This window comes from Lepeophtheirus salmonis, chromosome 6 (genome assembly GCF_016086655.4).
Source record: "Lepeophtheirus salmonis chromosome 6, UVic_Lsal_1.4, whole genome shotgun sequence".
NCBI lineage: Eukaryota > Metazoa > Arthropoda > Copepoda > Siphonostomatoida > Caligidae > Lepeophtheirus > Lepeophtheirus salmonis.
The window spans coordinates 1,582,718-1,606,748 of record NC_052136.2 but is presented as its reverse complement, the minus strand read 5'-3'; the positions used below and the strand labels follow the sequence as shown (position 1 = coordinate 1,606,748).

Genomic DNA, 24,031 nt, shown 5'->3' with positions numbered 1-24,031 from the left:
ATATTTTATTTTATTATTCTACAATTACAATGAAAACAAACCGGATTCGTTTCGATTATCTACCAAATACGTCTACGGCTACTCAATCTACAACGGGTTCATCAAGAAACAGGAGCCATTTAAGTCCTATCTCTGATTTGAGCCTTTCTCCTCGAGGATTAAGTTTCTCTGACAATGGGTCGGATCAATGGGATGATTTGAGCGGCCCTCAAGAAAAGATAATGGAGTATTCATTCGATGAATGTGGTCGAGCATTCATCTCTCCAACAAATATGCTCGACCACATTAAAGCATCCCACGATTTACCAAAGGGAAAATTTAAAGAAGTTAGAGGAATTATATGGAAATTGTGAAGAGGAGGGGGAATTGCAAGAGCAAGGCTTGATTAAGTAAGCTATATCAACTAATAAATTCATGCCAAGGACCTTTGGTTCACCTTCCAGGTGCGCCGGTGGATCGAATCACTTGTGATGTGGGAGATGCGAAAAAAGGGTTTTGGCAAATAATTTTCCTGGAAAACTGAACCTCCCAAGGTATCACTATCTTGGAAGAGAGGTGATCAAAAGGTACATGAAAGGCCTTCGGATTAGGGAATTGGATACAAGAGACCTTATAGAGGAAGATCATATCAACCAAAAGGTAATGTTTTACATCAAGAATTTTCTGAACTGTATGATCACACTTATAAAGATTTAATTGAAAGTTGCTTGACCAATTTTGGGTTTATTAGACGAACTGAACAAGAAATTTTAAGTATGAGTGCTGGTAAAACTAGCCTTTTATTGAACAATTGGAAAATTCTAACAAAAAGATATTTTATTCAAAAAGTCATTGCACGTAATTACAAAATTCAATTTATCTCAACCTGTCCAGAGTTCACATCTATGCCTAAGAACCCATTGATGCAAGAAAGAAGTTATCTCCCAAAATTTAGATGGCATCTATTGGTTCCATGAAGTCTTGGTTTAAAAGGGAAACTCCATGACTTCAATTGATCTTTCAGATACTTATCATTCGTTTAAAATTAATTCAGATCCTTGTAAATATTTTGGTTTGAACGGAGAGGCTCTTATTTCCAATTTACTGTTATGTGTTTTGGCCTTACCTCTGCCTCAATTATTTTTTCGAATATCCTTAAAAAAATGATAAAACATTATAGATTAAATTTAGACATTATCTGTTCCTTTTATTTACATGATTTAATTTTAAAAATTCCTGACTCAAAATTACTTTTAAACAAACGTTTACGTTTATAAAAGTTTACCAATGGCTAGGTCTTATAGTTAATTTTGAGAAGAGTAATTTAACTCCTTCAAGAAGCTTGGAACATTTATGTTATGTTTGGGATATCTCGCTAATGAGAGCCTCACTACCAAATGAGAAACTTGATTCTATTAAGCCTTGTATTAATTTTCTCGTCCCCAAGACATCAGTACGAGAAGTTCAAAGACTTTTAGGTCTTTTGGAAAGTACAAAAATTGCTGTGGAATTGACACCTCTATTTTACCGTTTTATTCAAAGGGGTCTACTATCTAACTGAATAAACCACCTTATAAGGAATTGATAGTAATATCACCCAAAAGTGTTGCCTATCAAACGAGAGATAAATCCCGATTTTACTATATTTACTGATGCTTCCCTTAGGGGCTTTGGCGCATCTACTTCAGATAGCCGGACCATTAGCAGTTGCTGAAAGGCATCATAGAAGTATCATATTAATGTTTTAGAATTACTGGCTGTTTACAAAGCATTAACTTTTGTTCCTTATAATTCTCAGGTTCTGTTCCGAATAGACAACACTATCGCCTTAAGCTATTTGAGGAGGATAGAGAGGGGGGCAGTAATTGGTTATTGGCTGCTATGACGAAAGAAATATGGCTCGAAATTTTGAAACGTCAATTATGGCTGGGTTTCCAATGATAGAATCTGCAGATAATTTACATGCAGATTCGTTGTCCAGGGACAAACTTCGATATTGGAAATTTACTCTAAAGAAAGATATATTTAAAAAATGACAACATCATTATTTATACCCAGGATAGATTACTTCGCCTCAGATTCAAATAATCAAATGAAGAGGTATATATCCTGGCTCCCAGATGCGGAGGGCGCAGATACGTTTTCAATGTCATGGGAACCATTCGGTTATTTATTTCCCCCTCCACCCATTATACAGAAGGTCCTTTCAAAGCTTGGTCCACAATCTCTACCGGGCATTTTAGTCACTCCGGAATGGAGAAATGTAGTCTGTTTTGCAGAAGTACTGTCCAGAAAAAGGAGGTGCTACCCATTAGGGAATCTGAAGAGTGCTTTGGAATCCAAAGGCCGGACGACCCCTTGGGGTTTAGAAATGTTAATTTTCTGGGATATCTTCTCTCTGTGAGTGAAATTGACTCAAGTTTATCCAAGCAAGCATCAAAACTTCTTTTAAATGACATTAGAAAGTCCTCAAGTAAGGTTTACACGGCAAATATCAATAAGTTTTTTTAAATTTTGCAATACTAGAAATTTCACTTTGATCAAATTGGCGAAACAACTGTTTCAGACCGGATTTTCATTTAATTCTATCCTGGTGCAAAAAGCATGACTAAAAAAATGGACTGACATTTCTAATACTTAAATTAATTTTTCTGACTATAGATTTAAATCTCAAATGAGAGGATGTTTTAATTTAAATCCTCCTATGCCAAGATTCTACCAAGTTTTGTGTGCAGATATATTCTATTCTATATTTAATTATTTAAAATCTTTAAGTGATCAATTTACAATCTCATTAAAATTGCTATCTAAAAAGACATTAGACTTGCAATCCTTAGCCGTTCTAGTGCGGCCTAGTAGTACTTTAGCTAGCCTGAGTCACTAATATACTATTTTTTGAGGGTGAAGAATTAGTTATTCCTCTACTTTCATTTGAAAATAATTATTCCAGTAGTCATATAAGATGATCTTTGAGAATAAAGGGGTTTGAAGAAGAGCTAGACCCAATAACCTATTTAAATGCATACATAGAGAGAACATCACCTTTAAGGGGTCCAATAGATGATTTATTTTTAACCATTTGTAAACCTAGGAAAAAAAGTATCCACATCTAAGTTAATTAGATAGTTTTGTTGGCTTTACAAAGGCCTAATATTAATACTATTTTTGAAAGTCCCATAGTTTTAGAGCTGCATCGTCTGCTACATTAAAACAGAAGGGTTTATCATTTAAAGATATAACTAAAAAAAGTATTCTTGTAAGGAAATTCTAGAATCTAGTGTTTTTACTCAACTTTATCATGTTCCTATATAGAAAAAGAAAATTGAAATTCATTCCTTATGCTCTGTGTGGATATATTTTAAATATATTTAAATTTTATATTTATTTTTATTTTTCTTATTGAACAAAAGTTCGTAAAGTCAGTTAAATTTGGGGAGTTTATTTCTTTCTTGTTACAGCTTCGAATTGCATGTGTTTGCTGAAGGCACGACATAAAATAGGAATTGTAATAAGATTTAAGTGTTCATTTTGAAATTATATTTTATTAAGTCTCTAAGCAAACACATGTGATATTCCCGTCTCACCATCTCTAAAAAGATTGTGCGTCTCTTGAAATCAGGAAACTAAAGAATGAATGTACTGGGGATTAAATAAGGCGGGATAGAGAAACATAAGTGTGGATACCATAGAGAAAGACATATTTTTATTTCTCTATGGTGGATACTCGCTGCATGTTTTTAAGCTAATAGTTAAATAGGCTATTTATTTCTATCTTATATCTAACAATACGGAGACTTGAAAATGTTTGCATACACATACAGCTTTAATAAAATATAATTTTAAAATCAACACTACGTGTTTTATTATTTTATCTTCAGTTGATTAAAAATTGCCAAAGTATGAAAGTCGTCTACCTTGGATTGTTTGCCATTTATGTATTTGGTAATCATATCCTTCTTTCTAGTTGTTAATGCACCTTTGATTTGTATATTCCTCTTTTAGCCTCCTTATTCACACCGTCCAATGCATGTGTCTACAATGATAGAATTAGTGTCCCTCAAAATGATTTAAAATGTAGAGGCATTAATGGTCAATGTGTCTCAAAATCTTACAAATGCAATGGAAAATTTGTTGCATATCACTGTCCTGGAAGAGATGTTTGTTTTGTTAACGTTGCATCCAGTGAATGCGACCGGCATTTGATGGCTTCTGAAGGAAATATGTATATTTATGGGTGAGTTGATCATATTAAATATATATTCTCTGTAGCATTGGTTTTAATTTGTGATTTAACAGCTATATCCCTACGTCTGGATCAGGAGTTACTATCGCTAGTGGGGTTGACATTGGTCAGAGACTTCCACAAGAATACGATGGACTTGATCGAGATATATTTCAAAAGTTGGAACCCTATATGGCTACTGCTCCAGGAAAACCCAAAAATAAGGCAGAAGTTTGTGGTGATTCTAGGATCAATACAACTAGATTAACTATTTCTGTGTCTGAGGCCTTAGTAAGTGATAGTACTCACAAAATAATGCTACCTTTGTTATCCTTTTATTCATATAGCGATTGGATCAATTCTTTAAAGTAATTGCCTCCAATAAAAGTTCTGAATATAAAAAAAAATTAAAAAGAGGAATGTGCGTCGTTCGATCCTTGAACCATTATTGTGGAAACCTTTTGGTTAGATTTAAGGAAAACAAATGTAATTTCTCCGGATGTGATAGTTTCATTCGGAATGTATTGATTGAAAAGAATGCTACAGACTCAACATTTGAATCTGCCTTGATTGATCATCGTAATTGTATCAACACCAAAGGAACAAGATACAGACACGTTGCTGAAAGATTTCGCAAAGAAATTTGTTATATTAATAGTTCACATTCATTTTGTTAAAATAATGCCTTTCAATAGTTTATTAAATAAACTTTTTGTTTGATTTTGAAGTTAAATTGAAAATAAAATGAGTATGCAGTTATTAAACTTTAGGAAATGCACAAAACTGATGTTACAGAGTATAAATTATAATTGTTAAGTAAAGCGCAAGTTAGCCAATATTCGTGTCGGTGTTAATATAGGTGAAAGGAATCTAAAAACAAATTGTTTGTCATAGTTATGCGAACATGACTCAGTCACAAATAAATCTGTATGATCCATTAATGCTCTCAATAATCAAAAACACTTGAAAAAGACTAGTGTTGAGGTGAAAAATTAGTCCATACAGAGCAAGTCCAAGCATTTTTATCGACTTCCCTTCAAGTGATCAAAAAATATATTACACATTAAAGAGTACTTAATATCCAATTCAAATATTGAAATGACTTTCCATTCCAATTTGAGTCTTGAGTCTTATGTTTCGAGTCCAAGCGCCCAAGTATGTCTACATACATATATATATATGAACACTCAAAACAGGGCTTCAATTCAATCTCAATAATTGGTTGAGGAACAATGCGGATCAAACATTAGAAAATATATTTTTCATTTTTATAATCATATTATTGAGTAAAAACATACATTTTTTGTGTGGGGTGTCACATGTGTACAAGTAGCTTCAATACTTAAAGTAGGTCAATTCTTTTATGGCTTTATAATATGTTCAAGAGCCATTCAATGTGTTTAATATTATACTTTTCCAGAATTAAGAAGCTACATCAGGGCATCAGATAGGATTTTTAAACTGAGGTGAGGTATTTGAAGGGTACTACTGAAGGAATTGAATGATGTAAATCTCAAGAGGGACCCATTTCTTCATCCCCAACAGCGTCAAAGAGCTACAAATACATATATATAGTTCAAAGGTGTACATAAAAGGTCATATGCAGATTTATTAGATTAATCTTTTTTCCAAGTCGTATCATTTTTATATTAAGACAAGATAGCATCTACTCCCAATACCCAGATACATTCATTCAGAATAAATATATTTATATAAATAAAATATTGAAGTTCTACTACACAAACCTGGAAATCAGTTAAATATGAACCTGTCAAATAGGGTTAGAGAAGGATAAGTGTGGGGACTAAAGTATTTAAATGCTTTAGTGTGGACAAAACATCGAATTACTTAATATTTTTGAGTTAATAGAGACGTCCGTGAGAGATAGGCTGGAGCAAGATTAATAAAAATACAAGGTCAGATTATCCTTTAATCGGGTTTGCTAGAATTTTCAATTTGATGTATCATACCGACTACTCAGCAAGATAGGCAGATTTTGAAAAAGCATGCAACCACTCATAGTCTATGACGTCACTATTGCTAGAATTTTCAATTTAATGGATCTTACCCACTGCTGGGTAAGAAAAACAGATTTTGAGATAACACGCAACCAATAATACACTATGACGTCAATATTAATAAGCTTGGTGGAAGTCAAACATTAGTCTTACATGCGTTATGGACGGTATAACCTTGTATTAATATTAACATTTGTCTGGTTGTTCTAGAGCTCCCCCCCCAACCGAAAATTATAAACTGTAGGAAATAATTTCAAATTTTCTTTAAAAAAAGAGGTCACTTTTTACATTTCATACTCGAACCTAAAATTTTCAACCGAGAATCCCAATGAGTTGGCTCGATTTCTAAAATATATTTTGTTTCTGTGCGATTAGGGACGATAAAAGCAGGATAACTACAGAAAAATATATTATTTTTTCCATTTTAATGATTAATTTATTGTCTACACATTAGAAACAAGATTGTTTATCGATTAAGTTACATGTTTTATCATATGTTAGGACTTGATATTCAATAAAGCTAGGTATGAAAGGGAAATATTTTTGATAGAGGGTAAAATTTAAGTCATTTTATTTCTTGATACCAATTTGACAGTAATAGTTAACTATTTTCTTTAATATAAGTGAAAAAGAGGTTGTTATTAATGTTGGGTTTCGGTCTGGAAATCCTTGACCGGTCTGAGACCTTTATTTTTTTTGTTGGACCGAACTAATTCGGTCCGACAACAAGCTTGGTCTGGACCGGTCTCATATAAAAATTCGGTCTAAAGGAAAAGTTCAGTCTAGTTTGGTTCTAAAAAAATGGGTCTAGACCGATTTTACAGATAAATTGTTTATAACATGACATCATATTTTTTTCATGTACAATGACGTTATATGAGGTTTAAAGAGAGACAGCTTGGATTAATTTTTATTCCACCGTGTGTTATCTTATATGTACAAAAATAAACATATCTACCTTCCTCCTCCGTTTTTGCTGCCTAGCAACAGTATTTTTTTTTCTTTTGGCTCTATCTACTATTAAAAATAGGAAGTGAAAGGAAAATTGAATTTGCCAATTAATCCGTCTTGGATGAACACTTATGATAATTCAATTTGTTCAATAATTTTTTAAGTATTAACATTAAGGGAGAATTTATAAGCCTGTTAATTCGTCTTGGATTGGTGCAATTCAAATGAACACTAATGATTATTTAATTTGTTCAATAAAGCCAAATAGTGACATTGTATAACTAATATTTTGAAGTACCTATGGCACATAAGCATTCTATTGAAGCATGGGATATTACGCAGGATACTAATTTATTAGAAAGTAAAGTACATTTAAAGTTGTTTTGGTGTTGGTACATGTATTAAGCGATCTTCACTTTAGGCAATTTAGGAATAGGTTAGTTTATTGTCACCACATCACACTTTTGATTTTCCTCCTCTGTGCGTCTGTGAAACGAGTAGACTTACACTAGTATGTATAATGTATTTGTTCGAGAACTTATGGTGTACTTTTTGGATTTTTTTGAAAAAAATAAATGACAGTTGATCAAGAAAAAAAAAGGTCTTTCATAATATATGAAACCGAAAAAAATCGGTCCATAGAGTGAGACCGAATCCAAATCGGTCTACAAAGGGAGCCCAAGAAAAATCGGTCCACGTTCTGGACCGAAAAATCGGTCGAAATTCGTGTTAATCTGGTATGGAATGGGTTTGTTAAAAAAAAAGAAACCGAAAATCAACATGTTAGCCCTAACAATTTGAAGAATGTTTTGGAGGAGAGAAAGAATAATGCTCAAGACGTTTCATTAGATCAGCTACCATCAGCTGTAACAAAAGAGGAAGGAAAAAAGAATTTAAACAAGGATATTACCTAGAATTACTCCGATTTTAATCCCCAATTCTACTCTAAGTCCAACAAGGACTTACAATTATAACTCCGCAACAAATCCTCCGGGTTACGCTCTGTATTTTATGAGCACACATAAATGTTCATTCAGGTTTTTAATATAATTGGTTTTAAGGACAAGCTTTGTATAATACTAGGCAAGAGCAGCGATTTCCCGTTCGCAGGATTCATCCTGCAATACTATGTAGTTATAATTCCCATTCATGTTAGACCAATTTTAAAAGATAAAATATTTAATTATTTGCCACGAATCGCAATGATCAAGTGTTGATGAATTAATAGTTGATTTATTTCGCTATAAGGATTCTTCAACAGTTGTCTCAAACCGCTGTTAGAACAAAAGTCATGACAACTGTCCAGTAATTAATTAAATAAATAAATTAGAAAGAGAAAAAGTGTTTAAAGACGAAAGAAGATAATGATTGGAGACTCAATGGACTATGTGAATGAATCAATCGTTTATATCAAATGTGTTGGAGCTCTTATATATCTGGACAAGTCCTGATTGACATTACTCTATCCAGAGGTTGCCTTGGACCTTATAATTATTAACATGCGTTAGACATTGTAGTAGTCTAATAGATAATTACATAGTATTGCAATATGGATCATCTGAAAAAATATATTTTTTTTTTGTCTATGTGCCATGGAAAAGTTATTTTCAACCTTTTAATCACTGTGGAATATTCCACTTTTTAATATCCTGAGGAGTACCAAACTCCCAGCTATTATTATAATATATCTATAATATTTTATGTAATATATCGCTGAGCCTTGACGATGCACCAAGGAGTAAAAGGGTTCAGAGGAGTCCCGGTTGAAAACCACTTATATACAGGATCAAGAATATGGCAAGGCGTATCAAATCTGTAATTTTATTTTATCTAAAATAGTAAAACAGGCATTATTCATCAATTAATCTATTGCGATAATCTTATGTTATAATTTTAAAAGTACAACTATTATTATAAAAATGTTTTGGTTAAACGACTTGAATTGAATTTCTTTAGGTACGAAGCAATTAATTTATAAAACAAGCAAAAAAAAAATTGTACAAGCAGAACGAATTACAAAGAAAAAGTGAGCACTTAAAATAACATTAAAAAATAATGTACATATATTTAGCAATAACCATACAATACTTCATTTAGTGTTAGAATTGGATAATTCACTCTGAGCCAATTTTAAGGCCATAAACTTCATTTTGTATTTAGTTGCATATTTCCGTTCTAGATCCAAATCATTGTAATTAAGCATCGACCCAAATGAATTCCCTATTTGATCATAAAACTATAAGAAACACGTCGTCATAAGTAATTATGTATTCATTGGTTAAAGAGGTATTAATTTTATTTACCATAATAGATTTCATCATTTCATATTTCATCTTATACTTGATGAAATATTTCTTTACAAGCTCATCATCCAAATCAGGCTCTTTCCCTTGTGGCGGGGTATTATCTAAAGTAATAGGCTGTTTAATAACTAAATTGATTGATGAAGAAGCTGTCAGTTTTAGGGGGGTCTTCTTCCCAGCTCCTTCCCAATGAATCCCTGTTATCTCTGGCTTGAGTTTTGCACAATTTTTTTTTTTTATGATACGTTTTTTGTTTATAGGGAGTGGCATGGGTATTCTTGGACTATCAAAGGATTCATACTTATGCAAATTGTCATTGGGGATACAAAATGAATCACTTTTATAGCTTTCATTGATGTAGTTTGCATTTTCATCCGTTGTGATGTTCGACAGGTCTAATAAAAACAAATTGAAACATAAGAATGATAAAGAACGAATCAAACTCCATCCCGATCCCAACGGGCAATACATACCTAAAGTCGAGTTGTTTTTTGTTTTATCTGAAGTAAAGGTAGACTTGGAAGAAAGTCCTGTGTGCTTAATTATGTTACAAATCAATGATTTATCTTCGTCATAAGGTGAAAGAAATTTGAATGACCCCCTCGTAGTCATCGGCATTGTTGCTACTCTCAAAGTCAAAGTGCTACTAGCGTCTTTCAGATTAAATTTTACAAAAGACTAGAAACAAAAAAGTTTATCTTGTAATATAATTAATATTATATTCATGCCAGGATAGGGTTGTGAAGACTCGAGAAATTAATTATCGACTTAACTCCAATTGTAAGTCGATTTTCGAATTTAAATAAACTCAGAGTCGACTGATTAATATTATTTCTTTAATTAGTCTTTTCGATCTTTTAAATCACTCAACCTCAACAAATATTAATAATATTGATGACTCATTATTTTAATAATATAATTTTTGCTTCAAAATCCTCCATTCTGATACTTAAATGTTTCTAAGGTCAGATATAGACAATTTCTTATGTAGAAAATTTCATTGCTAACTTTCACAGAGTAGGCCATGTGTAATTTTTAGTGCCCTAATGCTACAGATTTACACAAGTATTTTTTTTAATTAGCTCTTTGTTAGGAGAATATTAGGTGTATTTTTTTATCGAAAAAAATTTAAGATATGCTTTCAACAAGTGTTTTTCAGCTCAAATGGAAAAAAAAAATTAATCATGTTTTCTTTCTTAAGAAATTTTAATTGTAACTTTTGTCATCCTTTAAAATATTCTCCAGAGGGATTAGGTCCTGTCGCGGAAATGTATTAGCAAGGGGAGGGGGGAAGGATCCAAAATATAATGGTGACGTCATAATGGTGTCCAGAGTGGAAGGGCGTGACTAGCATTTTTCTTGGGAGAGGGTTTTGACAATTTTGACATGTTTTTATAAGAATTTGAGAAAAAATTTATTTTTAAATTTTAGGGTAACGACTAATTAAACAAATAGCCTTTATTTTATATAAGATAATTTTTTCCAAAATCATGATCTATGACCATTTAATATTTTTTGCCCCAGACGAAATTTTTATTACCATATCTATAAAAAAAATTCTATGGTTGCAGCGCCACTGGAGGGAGTTCATGTACTCTGTGGTCCCAGACCCCTATAAGTAGAGTTACGCCACTGGGCTATCTGGTTTGACGATAGCTGATTTTCTTATGTGTTTAAGTACGGCTCAAAACATTCAAAATTTAATATTATATTTTAGAAGAAGAACTCTACAAAGGCGATATATTTTGTTAAAATACCCCAAGTAGTACTCTTGTAGTGCACCTTGGATTACAGGAATCGTTCTTGAGCTGAGGGGATAACACTCCAATCATTTCCAAGGGACAAAATCCTTGGAAGGCAATGGGTCCTAAAAATGAAATAAAATCTTTGGAAACCATGGTATAATTCTCAATTGTGCTCTAAACATTTTGAAGAAAAAAGGAATTCCAACTCTCAAGCCACTCCAACATTGTTTAAACATATAAAACCTCAAGTTCCAAGGCTCATCAAAAACTCCAACAAGCCCATTTTCATTCGGGAGAACAATGCTGATATAATAATTAAGGAAATCTCGAGCAACTTTTTTATTTCGAATTTCTGGTAAAAAAAGATCTCCACAATTTCAGGATCATACATACTTTACTCCTCATTTGGAACCTCCTACTTCCGAAAATAGAGAAATAGACTTAGTGGACATAATCTAATTTTATCAACAATAGAAGATGAAACTTCTTATAATTATATATATATATTTATTTTTTTTGCATTAGTTACTTTCTCGTTAGAAAATAATAATTGTATGTTGTATTACAGATATTTCTCCTGAGGTAAAATATCTAAAGGAAATATATACCAACATACAAATCCAACTTGGATTCTATGAAGCAGAAATAAAGGAATTAAATAAGAAGTTGAAGGAGAAAGATGTCAAAATTTGGGACGCAGAATCAAAGTTTAAGTCTTTAAAAATATGCCTCTCTTCGGTATTTAATTCAAACCATATAAAAATTTCAAGTTGCAAGTTATAATAATTTCTTATGGTGTCGAAATTTCGTTTCTGAGGACTAAAACAAGTCTTTCCTTTAAATAAATAATTATTTTCCTAGTGACGACAAAATTATTTAACTTCTATGGCTCTAAAATCTCTGAATATGAGTTATTTTCAAAGTTTTGGATCTCTATTTCTTTTCAATTTCCAAGATCGAATAAGATATTAAATATATCCATATATTATACGACAAACGTAACACAGCTGAAGGCAATAAAACAGCCTGTCGCATGCCTTGTCATCTCTATAGAGTATATATTCCTTTCTCTATCATATAAACAATGACATTTGCTAGAACTACTCCGATATCGATCCCCAATTCTACTCTTAAGGGGTTTGCAGTACATTTAATTGATGTAATTCAAATGTCACTGTTTATCATTGGTACCAGGTAGTATACAGTATGCAGTTGTTCAGTGTTTATTATTCATACATTCTGTTGATGTATTCGTCCATTTTATATTATAAAATTTTCAAATATATATGAATAATGTTTTCACTGATGTGATAAAATAGCAATTGAAGGAGACACCATTTTACAAAGAACAAACTTCCAATTAACACTGATAAAACCGTTAAATACCTTTAAAAATGAAAATAAAGACTTAGGACCTACGTTAAATAATATTTGAGACCAACGATAAATCAAAGAAATATGAAAATCCCTATAAAATATCTAAATTTGTACATTTTTAAATCGATTTGGCAGGAGAAAAGTAGGATTATAGGATAAAAATATCTTATTCATTGCATTGTAACAGATAATTTGTATCTACAACATAGAAATAAGATTAAATAACGATGTCATAACTTATTTTTAATACATTTTATTAGGTTTAGATATATATTAAAACCAGGAATTGAGAAAAAAAAATTATTTACAGTACATTTATTTATTGGTACATTCTTGACATCCAATTTCCCTTAATATTGATGGAAAAGGACATGGATTGTTATAAAACTTGGTAGATTAATTAGGCCTCCAAAATTAACAACATTAAAATTGGGATGTCACGTGAAAAGGCTTTATTTTGAGGAATTTTGACGTGAGTGAAGATGCTTTATATACCTTTGACGTCAAATATGACGTAACAAATCATATTCATTGTACCGAAAAAACAAGTAAGTAAATACTAATAGCAGTATTTACTTCTCATCATCATGAAGTGACAGTCATTTTATCAAGATTATGGGATCATCCATGAAACCCTTTTTAATAGCTTCTGGGAAATGGAGTCGGCTCTATATACGGAGAGGACTCTGCAATCCCCTTCCTCCTCCAACGAAGAAGAATGAGACTTCAGAAAGTACTTGGAATGTAGAAAAAATCTCGAAAGAGATGTCGAATCGAATGGAAGAGTTGAAGACCTTCATTCGCCCTTCTCTTCAAAAGACTCAGGACTCTTATGTTGAAAAGGCCAACTTTTGGATGCGTCGCTATGAAAAATTTGTGGGGATCACGGAAGTGAAAATAGCGCAGCATCGAGTTATCACTGTGGGTTTAGCTTCGACTTCTATCCTATTTTATTCAACTTATTTTTTGTTCGTTTTAGGCGGAGCAAGAGTTTATTCAGAGTCAGGAGCATCGTCGAGAGGTTCAATCTAAAATAACAGAGCTTCAAAACTCAATCAAAACCATTCATTCGGAGCTTGAAAAAACCTTTCGTGGTGAGGACCGGTATTTGGTCCTCGTTACTCAAGAGCATCAGGTTTTGAAAGAGGAAAAACTATGTTTAGAAGAATTTAAACGACTCGAACGCGTTGAAAGGGATCGATTCTCCATTTTGTCTAATACTGTCAGAGACTCGCATGAAAAAGAAAGGGCTCAAACTGAAAAAACTAAATATTGGTCAGTCATTGGCTCAATTTTCGGATCTCTTCTTGGGTTAATAGGTAGACTAGTTACAGCAAGCAATTTGCATACGGATTAACCATACACATATTTATTTCAGGGTCGAACATTAACAATCGTTTAAAAATGAAGGAACTAAGAGAACTCATCGAAAAGGCTTCATCCGGTACTGCTTTAGAAGAGATGTATTCTACTTTTTCAATTAAATTCAAACATTTAGAAGATCGCTTCAAGTTTTTATCTCATCAGATTGATGGCTCTGTCAAGGGCTTCATTGCTGCATCAAGTGATTATAAAAATATACCTTCGCCTCCAAAAGCGATTGCAAGTGATGCCAATACTCTACCTGATTCTCTAATGAAGGAAAAGGTGCAGGAAATGAACCATATTTTAAAGGATCTTACAATGCAGTTAAAGCTTTTATCAACCCTTGTCTCCAAAGAAAGTCAAAAATATCAGGCAAAAACTCTTGAACTCTCGACTAACTTTGAAAAACATATCTCAGCTTTGAGAACGGAGTCAAAAAATCACTTTGAAGAAATATCCGTTCGCGAAGAATCATTGAGAGATAAAATGAAAGACATAATTTCCCTTCTACTCTCTTCTACATGGAATACTCAAACTTTTAACTCCAACAAATTTAAAGACAGTATGGCTGAATATAATAGAGAAAATAAACACAATTCGGATTTGATCGCAGACTCTGTAAAAGTAGTAGCCACTGGGGCTGTAATCCTAAGTTGTACTCTATACGTTGCATATCAGTTCTTTGGATAGTCAGTTTATAGGACATGATACTTTTGTTTATTTTTCAAAAAAAGATAAAAATTACCAGATCCTTTCACTGTTATTTAATAATGATGAATTAATTATACTACTGATAAAATGTATTTATTTCTAAAACTACATTTACAGCACTATAATAAGTCAATTGGGAAAACATTTTTAGAGCGGAGGAGTTTATAGCCATCCTGCTTCACATTTAGATCAAATGTTTCTCCCATAATTCTATCCCTTTTGATACATCTCCGATGAGAATTTCCAATATGCAAAGCATCTATGTCAACCATTGCTTTTGGCGGTAGAGAGAAATTAAATACCTTTAGTGAAGAATTAAATAATTTAGATGAGTTATCGGAGATAATTTTAATAATTGGGCATATTATGTACCTTTGAATTTTCTAGGACCCTGCTTTTGTGAGTTGATTTAGGGATGGTTATTGCTCTTTTCTCTAAGGACCATTTGATAAGGACCTGCGCGGGTGATACATTTAACTTATTTGCCCATGATTGTATCACTGGCTCATCCATTAATTTTCCCTTTGATAATGGGCAATAACCCTACAATAAAAATAAAAATAAATGCCCATTGAAAAGACGTTAAGTGAAAGGAGAGACCCTCTCACCTGGAATGCTATGTTATTCTCCTCGCATAGTTTTATAGTGGATTTTTGTTGAATATAAGGATTGAATTCGCATTGATTAGCATGGGGTATCACAGATGCAAAGTCCAACATGTGTAGAATTTGATCGTCCTCAAAGTTAGATATCCCGATTGATCTCACATGTTCTTCATCCAACAGGAGCTCCAATTGTCTCCAGGTGTCCTCAATCATACTCTTATTTTCCATAGGCCAATGCAAATAGTACATATCAAGGTAATCTGTATTGAGAAGATTCATGGATTGGAAAAATGTGTCTCTTACAGATGCGTAGTCTCTGGGCATTAATTTGGTTGTTAAAAAGAAGTGGCTTCGTGGAATCCCAGAGTCTACAATTGCTCTCCCAACGAATTTTTCAACTCCATACCTTTTGGCTGTGTCTATTAGTCTATAATTACATTCTTTTAGTGCATAAACGACGGTATCATGGTTGTACCCTCCGGAATGAGTCGTGCCTGCATAGAAAGTTGTAATAAGTGATTCAGTAGATAATCATCATTGTCTATAAATGAATAATAACAAGTGATTATCATGATTTACCTAGCCCTAATATAGGCATTTTGACATTATTGGACAAAACGACGTAATTTTCTTTATTTAAACATGACATGACAAGTCACTAGTAAGAACGGCTCAGATTTACATTAGTTTGCAGACGTGCAATGTGAACTAAAATATTAAATAAATAATTTTAAAAAAGAAAAAGAAATATTATCACCCACAGGACGACTATGGAATAAGTTACGCGTTAAGGTTGGAGCTCAATGTTCCATTGATAATAATTCGTGGGTATGAAGTACTCATTATTATGGAATGGAAGTTGCAGCAATCCAAGGGTGTTTGCGGAGTCGAGAGGGATATATTTTCGGAGTTGTCGGAAATCCATTAATATTATTTATTAATATTAATTTGATGAGTATTTAATTTGTTTAGCGCGCAGCACATGTGTGTTTTGCTGCCTGCACATCAGGTGACACCCTCTTCCCTTCTCAAAAATAAAAATAACGTCAGTAAAGGAATTTGCCATGGAAGAAATTTTGTTGAATTCACAAGTATCTTATATCTAAAAATACCAATGAATGCGCGATACGGTATCGTCACGGTATGTCACATCTATAGAATTTTGTATATACACATATGTAAGTTTGGAACGGACCAATAGAATTTGTGTTTTCAAGGACTTTTCATATTATTATCTTCAAACCTCAACAATTCTTCATACAAATGAATCGAGGATGGGATTTAAAATTAACCTTATTTAGAGGAGAGAAAATGCTACAAAAAATAAATTTTGGAAGTATATAAGTAAATAAAGTGCTTCCAAAATTTATTTTTCCGTTATAACCTCTCCTCCAAACAGGGTTCCTTTTAAACCACAGAACCTCTTGATTTTAAAATGAAGAATTGTTGAGGTTTGAAGATTATAATATGGAAAGTCTTTAAAAAATAAGCCTATTGGTCCGTTCCAAACTAAGACACGTATATTTACAAAACCTCGATAGATATGGTAACCCGACTTGAGATAGTGATTTTCATACATGTAAATCTGGTGTGTTTTTTAGATGGCCCGTTAATTTGTAATTGGTAGTATAAAGAATGAATTTTATTTTCCTAAGCAGATGTTATTATTATTTAATTTCTGAGTAGTGAACATCCATTCCTAAATAGATTAAATTATATTCAAAACCTGATTGAACATTTGTGTGTGCTCATAAAAGACAGAACGTAAACTTGAGGATTTGTTGTGAAGCAATAATTGTAAGTTCTTGTTGGACTAGGAGTAGAATTGACCATCGACATCTGAGTAATTCTAGCAAGTGTCCTTGTTTATAACCTTTTTTCCTTCCCTTCTTGTCACAACTGATCTAATGAAACGTCATGAACATTTTTCTTTCTCTCTTCCAAAATATTCTACAAATTGGCAGGGTTACCATCTTGATTTTCGGTTTCTCTTTTTTAACATGCCCATTCCACACTGGATTTTCATCTGCAGAACAATTTTAAAGCAAATATACACTTTGATTATTTGTGCAATGACAAGAAAAAAAATGGACTTTTCCAGGGACAGTGAATTAGAGGAGCATAAAAAGTTAAAAACTAATGTCTTCGAACTTATGATTATGTATCCGTTACATTTTTTTAAAATTTGGCTCTGATGAAAATGTGTATCGTTTAAAAGGATATTCGATCAAATTTAGTCTCTTGTAAAAAAAGTTTTATGTTAAATTTTGCCATTTATGTATTTAAAGAGAATGGGTTCACCTTATTGTCACAATTGAAATGAACAATATATATTGTTGTAGAGTTTGTCTTTCTAAAAAAAAATAATTGTATAAAAATCATTCTCTCAAAATTATCAAAATCGAATATCATCTCGGTCCATGTTTGAAAAATGGACACCTCATATACTTAATGTTTAATGGACAATTTATTAGAAAATGCCATCAAAGGCTTCACCTTAAGAAAAATAAGAGTCGGAAGAAATGGGACGTTAAATTAGAAAAAGAGTTAAACTTGTATCAAGCGATCAGGTAAGGGAAGCTGAGAAAAGGAAGGCTTAGTACAGATGACCTCTTAAACCAGGTTTACTGTTTTGTGACAACTCAAAATTTGAAAACTGGATATGGCCGCATAGTGTGATGACATAGTTATAACAGGTTTGACTGTATACATGAATCATTAGATAAATGTGATGTATCTGCATAAACATAATCTTTAAACAAAATCGAGAAAAAAAAGAAAACCCCTATTTTTTTTTTTTACATGCAGCACAATATTTATTAGAAGTTGAGTCAATTATAGGCTTCACATTCAAATTTTTGAGATGAGTTATGATACCCAAGAATTTTAACTATTGATTCAAATCTTTATTTTATTTGAGACATAATATATTGAGCCCAATATGGGACATTTCAACCATAAAATATATCAATTGCCCCTTCTTTTATAGCGACGATCCATTTTCGTGGAATTAAGTGCAATTTGCGACAAACCCAAAGGATTACTAAGAATAAATTGTTGATAGAAATTGACTACAATACGTCGAAGCACATACAATATTGAGGAAAATAATTTTTGCATTCTTTTGTATTAACAGGGCAGAAATATTAGACAACCATCACTGATTCTGCAACACTTTCAACAACGGAGAAGATGAATCATGGGAAGTAAAACAAGTAGATTTTATGACATAAAACTTTTATTATTCCTAATACCGAATGAGGAAAACAAAGAATTCACACGCATTGGTACGAGAGCTCTGAAGAAAGAAAGAGTTTCGCGACCAGACTACAGTTAATATTCCTGTGATATTTAATTTATATAATTATAATGTACGTATTGAATGGAAAAAAAGGGAAAGAATGTGGAAATAATATAGTTTTTAAATTACTTATTATAATTAATCGTTAATATAAAAATAAGATCGATCAAGGCGAAATACACCATTCAAGTATTAGGTAAAAATACTAAAGATGAAGAAAAAAAAAGCTATGAAAGAATGGAAAAAGGAACAAATATATACGACGTAGGATACTATATGTTTTTTGGTTGTTTTTCTTTTAAAAAAAACTTGACAGTGTCTATAATAAACTTTAATATTGCCCTTCCTCATAACCCTCATTTAGTAAGGGTTTCCTATCCATCTCATCCATTGGCTCCTGTTTGACCTCGCTATACTCATTATGATATTCATCATAATCATCACGAGGCTCTTGTTTTACAAGAATAGATTCATCCCACTCTGTTTTAACCCTGTTACCAAAGTCCTCCTCAGGTCCAGCACCACCTGAGCCAGCACCACCACCACCGCCACGACGATCCCCCCTGCGATCTCTTTCCCTTTTCCTCTCTTTTGATCGCGTTCTTCGTCGTTTCCGATCCGTACGATCGCGAGATCTAGATCGACGTCGTGAGGGAGACCTAGATTTTCGAACTCTTTTGCGATCTCTTGAGCGACTACGCCGTCGATCACGCCTTCGATCCCTTGAGCGAGAACGCCGTTCACGAGATTTTGAACGTCGTTCACGACCTCCTCGCTCTCTAGCACCACCGCCATCTTCTCGGCCAGAATGAAGTATATTTACCTCAGGACCACCTCGGCGAGTTCCCCCTAATCCACCACCTATGGAAGAATAGACTTAGTACAACTTATTCATATAATACAATTTGTACATTATAGGGAGATCATATTCAATTTGATTTCCTAGAAGGAGGACGGAAAAGGACTCGGTTAACATCTAAAAATAAATTTTTGTTTTGGAGTCTTCCTTTATCCTTAAAAAAATAGGACTTTTCATCATAGTATAAAAATATCCCCCAAAAGGATGCAAAAAGAATATATGTTTTGGAAAAACAGACGGTCGATCACACCTTATGTAATGTACAATCAAATTCCACTTACCTAATCGTCTTGGTAACCATCCCTTCACTGTTCTTGCTCTCTCCACATCAACAAGAACCCTTCTTCCATCGATTTTTTTACCGTCGGCATGTTTATAAGCGGCTGAAATTTGTATTGAGGAGTAGCAAGTTATCAATAGTTATCGCAGTGAAAATGTCAGATATTACTTACTAAAATTAGTAATTAAGAGTATGACAAAAACTCAGTTAATTGGACACCGAATCATTATTGTTCTTTCAAAATAAAAAACCCTGACATTTTCACTGACTCATTTGTTTTAAAAAAAAAAGATGCATATTTATTTTATTGGTTCTCCAATACTGATTATAATAAAATGAATACCGTAGAGTTCAATAATATCTTACTGATGATATTTATGGTGGTGGTCGAGATGGCAGTAGAAAACACTGTTGTTTTTTCAGTTTAATATGAGCGAGTGAATACTGTATATTTATAATATGTAACATATCTATATAAAATATCCTTTAATTAATTACTTTTTTTGTCGGGAATATTAGGATTTTATTTTGTCCGAACACTGAAGATCGAAACTTACCCGAGAACAAAATATGTGGGTTTTTTTTCTCTTTTAACCCTATAATGCCCACTAGAGTTTAATGGGTGTTCCTAATATTTAAAATTCAAGATTTTTTAGTAGTTGTTTGGAAATTGAGAATTTTTAATTTATTCAAAGTTACTGTCTTGCTGATGTTTATATATTAGGTTGAGTAAAAATTTCTGAGCGTTTTTCGCTAGACGTACTTACTGAGCTCCATCTCACCGACTAATACATTGCTTCAAAAAAAAGCTTCAATTATGGTCAAGCATACACTTAAAAAATAGTTCATTTACAGTTTTGTTTCGTAAAGACAGTTGTGTGTTGCAGCGTTCCAAAATGGAAGTATAAAAAGATAAAATTCGATACATTCTTCAGTATCACTACAACTTAAGTGTAAAAGTGGAGCAGGCGGCCAAAATAATTCGTACTTTTTATGAACCCAATACAATATTGAATGCAACAGCAAAGCGAGGGTTCCAACGATTCCATTGTGGTAATATGGACGTCAAAAGTGTAGATAAAATAATTGAAATAGTCGAGTTCGACCGACATGTGAAGATGAGCCAGAAAACCGTTTGTAAGAATCTAAATCCTTTAATCATAACTCTGTTAATTTTATTGTCAAAATAAAGGGGGGAAACGCTATGAACTTTTTACTTCATCTATTATATATAAAAATGTTTTTTTCTCTCCAAAAAACAACACCTTTAAAATTAGATGCGTATTTTTTCAAAAGAGCATTAGGTGTTTGTACTTATTCGATGTTTGCAATACTAGAAGGTGACTAAGTAAGAAATTATAATTTTGTTCTATTCAATGAATATTTGCAATTGCATCATTGAAGTTTTTTAGCCATCCAAAACTCAAGAATTTAATTATGATACGACGTATGGCGTTATCGGGTTAAAAAAGATCAACTTACCAATTGGATTTTTTCTGTTTGTTTTTTCTCACAATGAATAGGTATAACTTACCCAAATAAATCAATTGGTGGATATTAACACACTTACCTACTAATTTAGTATGTACCAATCATGATTAATGACTTAATAAACTTACGAATAGTCGCGTAAGACGCTTTTGCGCACATTATGATGTTTAACTTGTTCGAAATAATGGTATAGTTCTATTTCTAATTACAAGATTGAACTTACCCATTTTGGGATGTATATATATATTGGGGCTTAATTAAGTTATTATCATTTAATTAATTACAAGGGGGGAATTGATTTGCCTCCTTACACAGGCTCAAATTATGTATATATATATATATATATATTGTATTGAATACAAACCCATTCAAAACGAAACAACTATTCAAAAAAAAAAAAAAATGAATCAATAATATTATTTTGAATTTATGACCATTATGAAAAAAAGAAGTATTTTGAGGCTATTTTATCTTGGTTTAATTTGAAAAAAAATCATCCATGATTTGAAACTAAGTACAGACAAAAAAAAAAAAAAAAACGAAGAAAAATATATGAAGCCTTAGAATGATTTCAACGAAAAAATCTTACCACCATAAAAACCAACCTGATCTCTTAGGCCAAATGAATGGGAGAAAGAAAAATAAAGAGGAATATTACGGAATTGAAGAGGTGTATAAATATATATTTATCAAATTATATTTTTAAGAAGCACCGTATACAAATTAAAGATTCATTAGGTACTGACTGAAAGAAGCAAAAGGATTGAATCTGTGCTCCGTAAAAATATGTGATGATAATTGTCAAACACGGGTGAAAAGGTATTTAAAAACTGTTTTTTGTTGTTGCTGCTGTTGCAAGATCTTTAACATAACCATCTTGAAATGCATTTTGCCCCCTTCCCCCTCCTATTAAAAGTTATTAATGTATCAGAGGTACGGATTGAATAGAGGGGGATGCAAATCCCAATAAATTGCCTTGTTATTTGTCATATAAATGAAGGTAACTGAATGTGACATAAGAAGTAGTCGTTTTTGCAATCTGATACATGGAAAGAGTTGAGGGACAGATCTTTAGAGCAGCGAGATGGGGGGGGGGGAGGTGTAACGAGAGAGAGAGAGAGAGAGGTGTGTGTGTGAAGAGGAGTAGAGACTACTTACAATGCATATCCCTTTCATGTTCATACTCAATAAAAGCAAAGCCCCTGGGCTTATCCTCGCTATCTTTGGGCAGTACAATCATTTTGATGACTCCATAGGACTCAAACTCCCTCCTCAGCTTGGACTCTGAAGTGTAATAGTTGATGCGGCCAATGAAGAGGGTCTTGTACGGATCTCCAGTGGATTTCTCAACGCTGTGCGGGTCCCACACAGCGATTTCCTGCTCTAGTTTGTATGCCACTTGCTCCGCCTTTTCCCGTTTCTTGCGCTCGATGCGTTCCTCCCTCATTTCCACACGGGTTGGAGCGGGGGTGTCCTCGGGGTTTTCGAACCCGTCCATGAAGGCTCCAATGCCCTCATAGTTGTGTGTTACTTTCTTTTCGTGGGGTAATTTGTCCGCTGGCGGAAGGTACGGGATCGGCTCGCGAGGAGCGAAAAGGGCCAACAAATTCGGGGGTAAAAACTGAGTCATGATGACGACTTCAACACGACTCCTCCTCCTTCAAAACTAAACAAGCCTCTTCTTCACACACGTCTCTTGATACTCCAATTCACAAGTGACTTCCACTTTTGCGGATGATGAATCCCCAAGAACCAAAGCCTCAAGAAAATTCCCCAGCTAAGAAAGCTACGTGATCTCAGTTCTCAGCTTGTAGCTACTGCTAGAGAAGGAATTAAAAAGTAACAAGCAGACGAAAAAAAGGAAAAAAAGGAAAAAAAAGCGAGAAGGAGAGAGAGATAAGGTAGCCAATGATGAGGTTTTGATATTTATAGCTAGCTAGCTAGAAGTAGATCTCTTCTATCTATGTGTCGGCTAAAATGATTCTAGCATGGACGTCTCGAAAATAGCTCTGCAGCTAGATATGTCCATGGATTGTAGTAAAAGGTTGCAGACAAAATGGTTCTGGTAATGTCATCGTGTACATTTTGATTGCGAGACAAAATTATCTTGAGCTTTATAATTGTGAGTAAAATAAAATATAATTGCAACACAATATTATCGTGTGCAATTTATATTATATTCGGGCAAAAAATGAATGTGAACTCCTGGGCTTCAACGTAGTTTAAATTTAGGCGGTGGAATTTATCTTCTCTTGGAGCCAAGCGGTTCACTTGTACAACCCAAGGACTGGGGGGTATTAGAAGGGGTCATTGATGGTCAGGGAAGTGGCAGTGATGGAATTAAAACTGCCTTGAAGCTCAGCAGTTCACCTGCACAACCCGTGGCCCGGGATATAATATAGGGAATTCAATGGTGTCCTTGATGCTCTAAGAAGTAGCGGCTTTTGAATTTAGCCTGCTTTGAAGCTCAGGAGTGCATATTCATTATTCCAGTGTTTTATTGTCCGAATATAATATCAATTACAATCAAAGTGCCCACGATAATATTGCAATAATATTTTATATTATTCACTATGATTTTGCCTCACAATCAAAATGTACACGATGATATTAACAAATAATCATAATACCACAATAATTTTATAGCGAACCTCTATCTACGTGATCCCCATAAATCATGGATACTATATATATATATATTTTATATTATTATGTTGAGTACAAATTGCGATGAATGTACAAGTTGCAACTTGTACATTCTGTCAAAAAAGTATCGGGAATTGTTAATTCAAATTGCCCGCACTGAAGGAATTTTAAAACATTT

At 33.1% G+C, this 24,031-nt stretch overlaps 5 protein-coding genes across 7 annotated transcripts; 2 read left to right on the top strand and 3 right to left on the bottom strand.

Moving 5' to 3' along the window:
- Positions 1–3,761: 3,761 nt before the first annotated feature.
- On the top strand, positions 3,762–4,934 carry LOC121120768 (uncharacterized). The gene is made up of 4 exons (XM_040715626.2): positions 3,762–3,921; positions 3,982–4,213; positions 4,276–4,492; positions 4,549–4,934. Exons 1-4 carry the CDS (start codon positions 3,879–3,881, stop codon positions 4,876–4,878), a joined length of 822 nt encoding a protein of 273 aa, XP_040571560.1. The 5' UTR covers positions 3,762–3,878; the 3' UTR covers positions 4,879–4,934.
- A 4,183-nt stretch (positions 4,935–9,117) lies between these two features.
- Positions 9,118–10,323, bottom strand: LOC121120833 (uncharacterized). Its single transcript, XM_040715714.2, has 3 exons — positions 9,947–10,323; positions 9,474–9,868; positions 9,118–9,406 (listed from the first exon to the last, which is right to left on the bottom strand). Exons 1-3 carry the CDS (start codon positions 10,089–10,091, stop codon positions 9,260–9,262), a joined length of 687 nt encoding a protein of 228 aa, XP_040571648.1. The 5' UTR covers positions 10,092–10,323; the 3' UTR covers positions 9,118–9,259.
- Positions 10,324–12,901: 2,578 nt separating this feature from the next.
- LOC121120632 (mitochondrial potassium channel) lies at positions 12,902–14,763 on the top strand. Its single transcript, XM_040715503.2, has 3 exons — positions 12,902–13,516; positions 13,575–13,914; positions 13,974–14,763. The coding sequence occupies exons 1-3, from the start codon at positions 13,211–13,213 to the stop codon at positions 14,648–14,650; spliced, it is 1,323 nt and encodes a 440-aa protein (XP_040571437.1). The 5' UTR covers positions 12,902–13,210; the 3' UTR covers positions 14,651–14,763.
- LOC121120633 (uncharacterized oxidoreductase ZK1290.5) lies at positions 14,743–16,745 on the bottom strand. Of its 3 annotated transcripts, XM_071889059.1 has the most exons (6): positions 16,389–16,745; positions 16,061–16,303; positions 15,856–15,984; positions 15,280–15,770; positions 15,044–15,214; positions 14,743–14,973 (listed from the first exon to the last, which is right to left on the bottom strand). In XM_071889059.1, the coding sequence occupies exons 3-6, from the start codon at positions 15,923–15,925 to the stop codon at positions 14,791–14,793; spliced, it is 915 nt and encodes a 304-aa protein (XP_071745160.1). In that variant the 5' UTR covers positions 15,926–15,984; positions 16,061–16,303; positions 16,389–16,745; the 3' UTR covers positions 14,743–14,790. The 3 variants fall into 3 exon arrangements, with proteins under 3 accessions (XP_071745160.1, XP_040571439.1, XP_040571438.1); XM_040715505.2 differs by having other exon boundaries at positions 16,061–16,446; XM_040715504.2 differs by lacking the exon at positions 16,389–16,745 and having other exon boundaries at positions 16,038–16,327.
- A 1,751-nt stretch (positions 16,746–18,496) lies between these two features.
- On the bottom strand, positions 18,497–23,059 carry snRNP-U1-70K (small ribonucleoprotein particle U1 subunit 70K). The gene is made up of 3 exons (XM_040715502.2): positions 22,366–23,059; positions 19,718–19,819; positions 18,497–19,438 (listed from the first exon to the last, which is right to left on the bottom strand). Exons 1-3 carry the CDS (start codon positions 22,835–22,837, stop codon positions 18,909–18,911), a joined length of 1,104 nt encoding a protein of 367 aa, XP_040571436.1. The 5' UTR covers positions 22,838–23,059; the 3' UTR covers positions 18,497–18,908.
- Positions 23,060–24,031: the final 972 nt, after the last annotated feature.

Excerpts from the sequence above, each read along its gene's own strand:
- LOC121120768 (XM_040715626.2), top strand. The coding sequence starts at position 3,879 with ATGAAAGTCGTCTACCTTGGATTGTTTGCCATTTATGTATTTG. Across the intron at positions 3,922-3,981 it reads GTTTGCCATTTATGTATTTG|CCTCCTTATTCACACCGTCC; the intron begins GTAATCATATCC and ends TTCCTCTTTTAG. Across the intron at positions 4,493-4,548 it reads TTTCTGTGTCTGAGGCCTTA|CGATTGGATCAATTCTTTAA; the intron begins GTAAGTGATAGT and ends TTATTCATATAG.
- LOC121120833 (XM_040715714.2), bottom strand. The coding sequence starts at position 10,091 with ATGCCGATGACTACGAGGGGGTCATTCAAATTTCTTTCACCTTATGAC. Across the intron at positions 9,869-9,946 it reads AAAAAACAACTCGACTTTAG|ACCTGTCGAACATCACAACG; the intron begins GTATGTATTGCC and ends TGTTTTTATTAG. Across the intron at positions 9,407-9,473 it reads AAATGATGAAATCTATTATG|TTTTATGATCAAATAGGGAA; the intron begins GTAAATAAAATT and ends TGTTTCTTATAG.
- LOC121120632 (XM_040715503.2), top strand. The coding sequence starts at position 13,211 with ATGGGATCATCCATGAAACCCTTTTTAATAGCTTCTGGGAAATGGAGT. Across the intron at positions 13,517-13,574 it reads CGCAGCATCGAGTTATCACT|GCGGAGCAAGAGTTTATTCA; the intron begins GTGGGTTTAGCT and ends TGTTCGTTTTAG. Across the intron at positions 13,915-13,973 it reads ATCTCTTCTTGGGTTAATAG|GGTCGAACATTAACAATCGT; the intron begins GTAGACTAGTTA and ends TATTTATTTCAG.
- LOC121120633 (XM_071889059.1), bottom strand. The coding sequence starts at position 15,925 with ATGTCATGTTTAAATAAAGAAAATTACGTCGTTTTGTCCAATAATGTC. Across the intron at positions 15,771-15,855 it reads AATGCCTATATTAGGGCTAG|GCACGACTCATTCCGGAGGG; the intron begins GTAAATCATGAT and ends CTTTCTATGCAG. Across the intron at positions 14,974-15,043 it reads GGGTCCTAGAAAATTCAAAG|GTATTTAATTTCTCTCTACC; the intron begins GTACATAATATG and ends TCTTCACTAAAG.
- snRNP-U1-70K (XM_040715502.2), bottom strand. The coding sequence starts at position 22,837 with ATGACTCAGTTTTTACCCCCGAATTTGTTGGCCCTTTTCGCTCCTCGC. Across the intron at positions 19,820-22,365 it reads ACATGAAAGGGATATGCATT|CCGCTTATAAACATGCCGAC; the intron begins GTAAGTAGTCTC and ends TACAAATTTCAG. Across the intron at positions 19,439-19,717 it reads ATGGTTACCAAGACGATTAG|GTGGTGGATTAGGGGGAACT; the intron begins GTAAGTGGAATT and ends ATTCTTCCATAG.